This window comes from Coptis chinensis, chromosome 7, assembly GCF_015680905.1.
Source record: "Coptis chinensis isolate HL-2020 chromosome 7, ASM1568090v1, whole genome shotgun sequence".
NCBI classification, from domain to species: Eukaryota; Viridiplantae; Streptophyta; class Magnoliopsida; order Ranunculales; family Ranunculaceae; genus Coptis; species Coptis chinensis.
In genome coordinates, this window is record NC_141462.1 from 73872550 (window position 1) to 73883476 (window position 10927).

Below are 10927 nucleotides of genomic sequence, written 5' to 3' on the forward strand. Positions count from 1 at the left end.
CATATTGACACTCTCATGTTTGATGCAGAAGAGTGTACTAGTGCTCCTATCAACGTTGCCACATTGGAAATACTTTTGTACCTGAATTTCGGGGAAGATTGTTGGCCACAGAGAATTTCTTCTACACATCAAAGGTTCAAGGATTATTTCCTTTAGGGACTATGATTTTTAATATGGAAACATTTTTAATTTTTGGAATATTAGTCTTATGAACAATATCTTATGCATTTTATTGGTTCGACATTTTGGATCAGTTCTTTGGATTGTCTTCCAAGGCATTTATATCTGACTTGATGTTGGCTTGGGAAAAGTTTTGTGGAGAGGATTGGGCAAAACTACAAAAGAAGTACCACACTCTTGAGAAGGAAGATTTGCTCAAATATTGCTTCTCTTCAGCATATATTGTGGCCTTTTTGCATGACAGTCTTGGAATAGCTTTGGACAATGGAAGGTACCGAATTCTGACTTGCGCTTCACATTGTTAAATACCATGAAATACTTTCGCATGTTGGAGAGATCTATTAGAATTTTTTTTTTGCACAGTTAACATCTAAATGAATTCTCGATAATGAGGATACATATATATTAGTTCACAACCAACCGTGTACCTTTTCTTCTTCTTCTTCTTATTTTTTTTCTAATGTATTCAAATATTCATTGTATTTGACATCCCATTGGACTGGGCATTCCCATTAGACTGGGATTGGTTTCACGAATATCTGTTTAATTCTTTTATTATAGTCGCTGTTCTTACATGATATTGTCCTCCAGGGTGGAATATACACTCTTCCGAGCCATTTATCACCTAGAGCAAGAGATCTAATTCCTAGGATGCTTATAGTTGATCCCATGAAGAGAATGACTATCCCAGAGATTCGTCAGCACCCTTGGTTCCAAGCCCATCTTCCCCGTTATTTAGCTGTGCCTCCACCGGATACAATGCAACAGGCGAAAAAGGTATGCTTTCATTGCTTTGCACTAGCACTTGCTCTTTATGGACGGATGTGCTAATATTTTCATTATGAAAGTACCTGGTCTTATGGATGGTGACTTTAAGCGAATGACTATCCCAGAGATTCGTCAGCACCCTTGGTTCCAAGCCCATCTTCCCCGTTATTTAGCTGTGCCTCCACCGGATACAATGCAACAGGCGAAAAAGGTACGCTTTCATTGCTTTGTGCTAGCACTTGCTCTTTATGGACAGATGTGCTAATATTTTCATTATGAAAGTACCTGGTCTTATGGATGGTGACTTTTAAGCGTATCTAATATTGAACGTGACTCTTGTTTTTTAGTTAACCGATTTTGAAAACTTTTTTTTTTACAGATTGATGAGGACATTCTTCAGGAAGTGATAAGGATGGGATTTGACAGGAACCAGCTGATTGAATCTCTTTGGAATAGAGTACAAAATGAGGTATTATGAATCCATAAGTTATTGACTGCTAATTTTACTTTCTTGTGTTACTATTGTTTATTTATTTGTATTTGAAGTTTTTAAAGTTACTATGATTGCTAACTTATTAAGATTTGACTCAGGCAACTGTTGCATATTATTTGATGTTGACAATCAGTTTCGTTCCACCAGCGGCTATCTAGGGGCGGAGTTTCAGGAATCAGCGGTGCATATCTCCATCAAGAGTTTATTTATTTATATTTATTTAAGATAATATTTCCCATGTGAAACCACCCTCGTTTCAGGTACCTGAGAGTTTAGATAGGAATGCTCGAAGATACCATGAATGCTAAATCACATGATTAGGAATTGTATGTAAAGTGTGATAATCTATACTCTAGACACTACAAAAATACAAAGTGAGTTTAGGTCATCAACACTCTGTGGTCAAAATACTCGCTCCTCAAGATACTCTGGTATCAGTTTTATCATGACGACTTACTTAATTGGTGACACCGTGATACCTGGCGTTGATTTGCGCTGTTCAATTGGCAAGCTATCTTCAGTATGTGTATCTTAGACACAGGCACTGTCGCACGCACACACACACACACTCTGCAGTGCATGTGTCCTTCCACATGTACACACTGTGATCCATCTTTTTTGAGACCTCTTATATGGACACTTAAGTTTCGTTTTCTTTCTTTCCTTATCGTTGTCATTATTGTCATCATAAGTGTTATTTATATTATTGTTGCATATGTTGTTTTATTACACTTTGGTTTCCCAACACTTTTTATATTATATTTTGTGACTGTACTTAAACAGGATAGCAGTTTCAGTCGTATGCATCCAAGTGAACCTGCAGCTTCAACCATGGGGCATCGCTTTGTGGGGTATATGGATTATCAGGGAATCAACTTGAGACCTCACTTCCCGATTGAGCGGAAATGGGCTCTTGGACTTCAGGTTAATTTTTATGTTATATTTCTTATACTTGCATGAAAAACATATACTGTTTCTTGGATCTGTTTCGTCGATATAATAGAGTAGGTGCGAAATTCTGAATTCTTTGCTCAGTGAAATCTACGCTACCACCGCTGTCATTGAAATATTGTAGCGCAATAACACAAAGCACTAGATGAAACTTGCAGATGTATTTCACTGGAGAAAAATCTGGACTTATTACTGATCCAAGTAATCATGTTGGTCACCTCAATTTATTTGCATGTCACTATATGTCTTATTATACATACTCTAACAAACTTAAGAGCACTGACAAAAATCAGGACATAGAAACAAAAAAATTGGGTGTTTGGAAGCATCGAGTGTTTAGAATAATCACCTTCAGTTCCAAAATGGTCTTCTCATTGCATTGTTGAATGAGTACACAATCCAAACATTAATGTACTTAATAAAGTTTGCATGTTAAGAAGAATTCCAAACATTAAGAAGAATAATTAAGAATAGATAAGATTCCATACAATATGATTTAATAGAACCATGAAGAAGACAGAGTAGAAGGGAATGTTAAGGTAGCTAACATTAGCTCCTACTGTCCCTAGTACTACATGGCTTATAAAAAGGGATTAGTAGCAAATCACTTAGGAGATAATCAATTACACTGACGTAAGGAGGATTTGATCTATGTGTTGTTTATGGCCATACTGTCTCTATTTGTTTTCCCTATATTCCGTTGAAAGGAGATTTTCCTATTAAACAATGTAAAAAAAATAAAATCAATGTCTAAAATATAAAAAATATAATAATCATTTGTTTTAAGAAAATACCTTTGAGTGTAATAATCTTCAGATTGAATTGAAAACTTCTTTATAGACAATGTTCTGTGTATGTCCTTCAGGCTCGTCCCCATTCCTTCTGATTAAAAACTTCAGTCCCTCTCGTGAGCTTGTTCTTGAAACTGCAACATATAACTGGCCATGAGTGAAAACTGGCGTTGGCAAATATATTCCAACTTTTTCGAATGTTTGTCCCTAGCTTTTGTTTATGGTCATAGCGAAACAAACTTTAACAGGGAATTGCTTCCTTCTGAATTCAAATGGCCATTTTGTATCGCTTGGGGACAAAACTGTTCTTGGAATAAAAACTGGATCTCCTACTCCGTTCCCTGTAATAATATCCGCATATATCACTTTAGAAACTAATTTTGTGATGATCATCCTAGTCCCATTGCACAGTCCTCGACTCTGATTAATGTTTCTCATTAACATGATCGGAACACCAACTTTTAAATCCACTTTGTGGTTCGGTATGCCGGAAAATTCTAGAGTGTTTAAGAATTCTGTCGGGTATAAAACATTTGGTTCAGCACTTTTACCTTGAATTGGACTTAGTAAGTCTGCACTTAAGTATCTCTTTAGTTCTGTTGGGAGTTTTGAAATTATTGTGGAGTTAATTTCATCAACTGTTTCGTTCCTTGGGGCTAGAATGCTTCTTTCTTTAAGATACTGAATATCTGTATATTTGTTGACCAAATCCGGATATATGCATGACACAATATCTTCTACTGGATTATCACTATCCGGAATAAGCAGGTCTTCGGGAATTTTGAACCAAGTTGATTCCACCTCGTCACTCATTCTAGAAGTAGGAAGATTTCCGTCTCCAAGGTCTAAAACCCATTTGCTAAACTCTTCAATAGACTTTGTTGTAGCTGATTCTATATTTCCATTCTTCAGTCGCATGTTCTCAGTTAAGTGAAAGACTTTGCAGTTTTTCCATAATTTTGACTTGTTGATAGAGGCATCAACAACATTAGTTCTTGTGCCTCTTGGAATGACTGGTAATATTTGTCTGAAATCTCCTCCCATTAGGAATGTTTTACCACCAAATTCTTTGCCTTGTGATTTAAAAAGGTCCTCCAGTGTACGGTTTACTGCCTCAAATCCATGTCTGTGAGTCATTGGTGCTTCGTCCCACACTATTAGATCAGCCCGTCTGATAAGGTTGTGTAATAATGTCCCTTGAGAGATGTCACAATTGGTGTTTTCATCAGTCGGAATAACAATTTTAAACCTAGAGTGAGCAGTCCTTCCACTTGGAAGTAGGAGCGCAGCTATCCCAGACGACGCAACTGCAAGAACAATCTTTCCTTCAGACCGAAGTTTAGATATAATTGTTTTGTAAAGATATGTTTTGCCAGGTCCTCCGCATCCGTACACGAAAAAAACACCTCCTGATTGAGATTGAACTGCATCATTAACAGAGTTGAATACCTCACGTTGATTAGCGTTCATTCCGTTGTTAAGAATCCCATATTCTTTTCGCAACTCATTGCAGTCGTAGTCTAATTCTTCAGCAATCAATCTGTTATCTGTGGAGATCCTTGAAGACATATTAAATTTCGGGAAATCAGGAATGTTTGTGAGAGATAATCCTTTTTCAGCCATAATTTGTTCAATCTCATAGAGAGTCTCATTTCTAATCTGTTCTTCAGTGAGTTGGAGATTCTCATTATTGTTCTTCTTTTTATATCGAAACAAAATATCTTCTCTGAGGTGCTTTTGATGTTTCTCCCAAAGTTTTTCAGGATATGTCACCCCACAAAACAAAATCAATGTGACGAACAATTGTCTCAAAGATTTTGGAACTTGCCAATGACTTGCTTCCTCCATATCGTCATCCCATTTGCTGTCGTCCTCAAGTAATCCATGTGGCTTGATATAAAAATGAAAAATTAGAATAATAATGTAACAATATGAATTGCATTTTAATAGTAAACCATCATAAATGAGCTGAGGTTTTATGATTAATACGTACTATTTTTTTTTTTTTTCAATATCTTTTTCTGATGAAATGTTTTTACATCTAAATGAATTTTCGATAATGAGGATACATATATATTAGTTTACAACCAGCCGTGTACTCTGACTATGCAGGTGTACATTACCAAGTAACGTGTAAACTCTCCCCTTATCTTAATTTCAGTAATACATTCAGCAGACTCCTTGATTTTCAGCATATATTAGAATGTTAGATTCAGCAGTAGTACATTAATCAAATCTCCCAAGTAACGTGTAAAACAAAAAAAAGTAAGAAGTGTTGTATATATATATAATATTGTCTTTTTATTATTATTTTTCTTCTAATGTATTCAAATATTCATTGCATTTAATGGCCTTTTAATTGGAATAACTGTTTTGCAGGATTGGTTTCACGAATCAGGTGGGAGACATCCCATTAGACTAGGCATTAGGAGCTTTTATCATGCAAAATATGTCAGACTTGGACAGAGAACATTACGACCGGATTTACTCAACGTACTTTCGATGGTGACTCAACTGGGAGGTTCTCTCTTTTTATTAGCTCGCAAATCTTGTTGACACAATTTTGGATACGAATTGGGAGATAAATTAGGATGGGGGCAGTTTGGTATTATCAGATTGTGCTATGATAAGTTGACTGGATAGGTTTTGGCATGTAAGTCTACAGCCAAGGAGAGATTGGTCACTGCATAAGATCTTCGTAGTAGCAAGCTTGAGATAGAAATAATGGCAAGGTTGTCTGGCCACCAAACAATGAGAATTATGTACACTTAGTGATGGAGCTTTGTGCTGGCACATTAGAGAAAAGGTACACAGTTCATTCGGAAGTGAGATAGTTAAGAACTGCAGAGGTGAAGCATCATCTGAACCCTGAAGTCACGCTTCTATTATACAAACACCACTATGGTCACAGAAGCAAATGTCTACAATAAACTGCTGAAACATTAGAGCAAGTGCTTCTTGTAAAGCAATAAAAATACTCGCCACCCCGGTTTTCTGTTATGACTTTACTTATATTTGAAATTCTAAAAATGCGCAGCCAAACAGGCTCCTAAAAGCCAGTAACAAAATGTTGTGTGCGAGTTGTGTGCTGGTTTTTAAAACATGAACATAGATTGGAGAGGTTTTGAATCAGTACATATGAATCAGTTTGAACTTCTAAAAGTATATGCGACAGATTTTAGGCAAGAAAACAATATAAAAAAAAAGTTAATATGGAATATGTAATAAAATATACCTGACATGCTGCTCTAAAAGTTGGATAAACTTTTCCATTAACAGTTTTAATATCTTCATAGGACAAAGGACCTTTGACGATATTCAGCAATAGCCGCAGATAAATCTCTCTCCTGAAGTAGGATGTGCGTAGTAGACACGTCTAATTTTCTTCCCATTTTTTCTTGGCTTCCACTTCCTTTCCTTCTTATCCCATACGAATTTAGTAGGAAAATCGACATACGTAAGACCCCTAGCTAATTCTGGATACTCAACATTTGCTTTAAACCACTCTGTGAACTTGGTTTTTGATGAAGATTTCCTGTTTACTACATCTCTTGCATCATCTCTCTCACTATAATAAACCAAATGCTCACCCTCAAGATGGAAAGGTAACCTTTCAACGCCTGGTCTTCTGTACTGAATATCAAATTTCAATAGTCTCCAAACCGCTTCAGAAGCATATAAGAATCGGCAGTCTAAGAAATTTGCAACTTCATCAACGTCCTTTACTATTTGATGAGTACTATCTTTGTCTCAGTAACCATGTTTTCAACAATAATTGCAGTAGCCCTGTCCCTTCCCTTGTTAATGTATTTGAAAAGGTATTTGATTGATCTTCCCTTGTTGCAGTGTTCCACATTAATATGAGCTTGGTACTTAACTATCAAATCAACATTGTGTGGAACAACCCATTTGTTATCAACTTCTATATTCTTCTTCATTCCCTTTCGATTGTTATTTCGCCTCCTGTAAACTGTGAAGTCATTGTCGTCAATAGTTGTTTCTTCACTAAACGGTCTTGGATAGAACTTAGTACACTTTTTCTCATTCATGCAAGGGGAATCTAAGTTTTCTATTCCACATGGCCCATGTATCATGAATTCTAGCACTGAATCATAGGCAATTTTGTCACCAATTGGGTCAGGTAACTCTGCTGATATGAGCTTGTTGATTGGTGAAGGAGTAGTAGGCTTCGAAGCGTTGTCCAGAAAAAGTAAAATGTGAGCGTGTGGTAAACCTCTCTTTTGGAATTCAATAGTGTATAATGCTGCAAAACATTAACAAAACCCGTATGTATTAATATTTTCATAAAATATTATGACTTTTTAAATTATTTAAAACAGTATAGTATATAGGTTACCTGCCCAAGCCTTCCCAAATTTCTTGCGCTTTTGTAAATTAGTCATCAGTTCGTGCAATTTCATCTCAAAAACTCTTGCAACAATATCGGGAAAGTCTTCTGGTTTATAACCAGGAGCTATCATGTCAATACATCTTTGGATTTCTGGCCATTTAGGGTTGCATGTAAAACTAATGAAGAGATCTGGGGAACCTGTGTGCCTGCATATTGCAATGACATCTTGATAGTTCTGTACCATGTACTGCGGACCACCTGTGAAAGATGAAGGAAGAACTAACCGTTTGCCTACAGTACCAGGCCTCGTGTCACCAGCAACAACTGCATCTACTAATCCTTGATACAATTCTGCCCGAATCGTTTGTTGATTATTTCGAACCCAATCCATTCTATTTTATTCAACAGCTGTATAAGCATCTACACAAAGTTGCTGTCTCAATTTTTTCCCACGAACTATAGTCTGGCCTTCATTGCGTCTGAGTTGTAATCTAAAAACATAGTATTCTCTCATGCTAATATTTTTTCTTTTTCCAACTACTGCATTGTTTCTATATGGAATGTCAAGTCTATATCCATCTTCAGCATGGGGGAACAAAAGTGGATACTGCATTGCCATGAAACTTGGAAGCAATTCGTTGATTCTCTTCAAGCCAAATCCTTTCTTGTCCACAATAACATCTCTGTGCTCGTTAAATTCATCACCATTGCCAACGATTAGACTAGCTATCTCTTTTGATGATGGCAAATTATAAAGTCTTCCATCTTTTTATCTTCTATTAATCAATTGTATGCTGACGTCGGCTACATGACATTCTTTAAATCTATCCCTTGCCATCCTATAAGTCTTGGTGAGTTCGTTGGTAACATTCAACATATTTATCAATCCTTGAACAATGCTAGAATCTAAAGCATATTTTGGATTCCTCTTAACAATTTTTTTGCTAAGAGAGTTCAACTTGTGGGTGACTTCATTTTCAGTATCATGTATGTACAACTGTGTAAACCTTGGGCGCATTCTTCACCGGAAAGAATGTTCCAATTTTGTGGTGATTTTGCCCTTTTATTTTATAAACATAGGGTGTCTTTCCATCATTAACTGAGCTCTGAACTTGTCCACCAGTAGATGTGAACGCGAACATTGAGTTGTAAATGCTGATGTTTTCCATGTAATTTAACGATTTGTAACCTCCATTGCAATCCAAAAGATTCTTCAAAAATTCTGGAGTATCTTTTAGAAGAGGCAATTGAACCTTTTCATTCTGACAACATATGGAGAATTTAGGATTAATAGGTTTTTTGCTCTTATCATTCATTTCTTCGTACCAGACAATAGCTCCACAGTGAGAACATATGGATGTTGGACATCCAAAATCCAAAGGCTCAAAACAACTTCCTGCAAAGCAAAAAGTTAATAAAAATTAAAGAATTTAATTATAATAAGAATATAAAACATTGCTGTAAGAAAATTACTTTTATGTGAGACATCTATTCCACATGAAATGGAAACTTCAGTTTCATTGTCCACTTCAATGTCGGAATCTGATCCACTCATTTGTGATAGGTAATCATCATCACTTTCATCGTCAATGTAATTATCGTTTCCAATGCTCTTCAAATTCAGCATCTCTTTTCGTTTAGCTCTATTTATTTTAGCTTCTTCTTCACTTGTTCCGGGCATAGATATTGTTTAAAAAATAATAATATGTCATTTAATAAAGTATTTGATGCTATAAGAACAATAAATTGAATACATAAGAAGAAAATATTTACCAAAACGTTTCATTCTACTAAGACGATTAGATTTATAACTTCTCTTCTGTGTTTTCCTCCTCTGTTTTCTTTTTACTGGAATAGACTTTGTAGTTGTTGTTTTTCTAACTGATACTTGATGCTGACCTTCAATTTAAGAGTAATATTAATATGATGAATATATAAAGTACTTGTCAGAATCGTTGTAAGTTAAGACATACTTTCTTGTGAAGGAACAATGTCACCAAAAGTTTCTTCCATATTATTAGGCTTGGTCTTCTTTGGAGAAATTTGAATCTCTACTTGAATTTCATCCGAATCTTTCTCTGCATTAATGAGTGCTTTTCTTTTCAACTTAGCACGCATGTTGCGAAACCAAGTAACTATGTTTTTTTTCTGAAACATTAACGTGTTGATTTAGTTCAGCTTTCAAATTGTTAATTATCTCTTTATTTGGACTTTTATTGAATTGATCAAATACTTGATGCAGTTTTTCAAGTTGGATTGTTGTTGGTGTCCATCGCTTTCTGCTGGATAAATTCTCGTCAACCGAAATCATGTAGAACATAATACTGCTGGAAGCCTGGAAAGAAAAGGAGTCAGTTAAAGTAGAGAATCAAACAAATATGTGAATTTAGTGATATTTCTTGTGCACGTGGTAGTGTTACTTACTTATTTATCTATTATTAGGTGCTGGACTTCTAATCTCTCAAACTCTTCTATATCCAAGAGTTGAAAGAATTCTTGGTCCTATCATGGTTGCTCGCATTGCAGCAGTATGTTATCAAGATCTTTTTCTTTCTTGTTTTGGAGTTTGTCTTTATTTTTAACATGGATAACTGATTTCAGTTGCTTGTTTCACGTTCTTATTGCATGAAGGTTTTAACTATACCGGTGCTAGCAAGTTACCCTTTCATAGCTAAGCTTTATGGGTTCAATCTAGACACTTTAGGTGGATGAGAAATGTTGTAGTTTTACAGCTATAGAGCATCAATAAGGGTTTGATGCATGCTATTCACCTGATGGTTGAAAGAATATGTCAGACTGGATGGCCTCCACAGAGTCGGCCCATGTCACTTTTGGATCAATAGGCATCTGAGCTATTGGTTCTGAGAAGCATCATCGCATACATTTACTTTTTATCACTAAAGCTAATAACCCCGTTCAATGCTTATAAATGGTTCTTGAACCATTTCTTTGTGAAGGTTAAAGCTGAAGATGTAACACCCAGGATTGAAAGCCTTTTGGAGGAGTTGCGGATGGCAAGAAATGAAGTTTCTGCTCTACGTGCTCAAGTAGCGGTGTACAAAGTAATTGATAGTGAAATTATTAATCTTGATCTGAAAAAGAAGAATTGGAGTCTAACACCTATTTTCTTCTCAGGCTTATGCTTATCATATATCTCTTCCTATGCCAATCACGTCCTGCAAGTTTGGTTCCATTGATCCTATATCTGGGCAAGAGACAGATGACGACAATGGACAGTTTGTCTCAAGTGTTTGTTGGAGAGGGAATTCAAACACGGTTATGACTGCCAACTCCATCGGGAGTATAAAGTTATTGCAGTTGGTGTCTAATTTTTTTAGAAGAAGAGATTTTCTTTGGTGTTTCCGTGTCCTACGGAACTATATTGAAAAGGGA

The 10927-nt window shown here is 35.9% G+C and overlaps 1 protein-coding gene and 1 long non-coding RNA gene across 2 annotated transcripts; one reads left to right on the top strand and one right to left on the bottom strand.

Annotated features, from left to right (window-relative positions):
- The first annotated feature begins 1449 nt into the window (after positions 1 to 1449).
- Positions 1450 to 5669, top strand: LOC147488816 (uncharacterized). The gene is made up of 3 exons (XR_015202509.1): positions 1450 to 1622; positions 2225 to 2365; positions 5563 to 5669. It is a non-coding gene; the product is annotated as an uncharacterized LOC147488816 (long non-coding RNA).
- Positions 5670 to 6501: 832 nt separating this feature from the next.
- LOC147488817 (uncharacterized) lies at positions 6502 to 7925 on the bottom strand. Its single transcript, XM_086574492.1, has 3 exons — positions 7541 to 7925; positions 6924 to 7447; positions 6502 to 6816 (listed from the first exon to the last, which is right to left on the bottom strand). The coding sequence occupies exons 1-3, from the start codon at positions 7923 to 7925 to the stop codon at positions 6502 to 6504; spliced, it is 1224 nt and encodes a 407-aa protein (XP_086430618.1).
- Between the last annotated feature and the right edge of the window lie 3002 nt (positions 7926 to 10927).

What these genes read in the sequence shown, in the direction of transcription:
- LOC147488817 (XM_086574492.1), bottom strand. Translation starts at nt 7,925, where the DNA reads ATGGATTGGGTTCGAAATAATCAACAAACGATTCGGGCAGAATTGTAT. An exon ending in ATTTGGGAAGGCTTGGGCAG is followed by an intron (nt 7,448 to 7,540) that starts GTAACCTATATA and finishes AATGTTTTGCAG; the next exon opens with CATTATACACTATTGAATTC. An exon ending in TGGTTACTGAGACAAAGATA is followed by an intron (nt 6,817 to 6,923) that starts GTACTCATCAAA and finishes TTTGATATTCAG; the next exon opens with TACAGAAGACCAGGCGTTGA.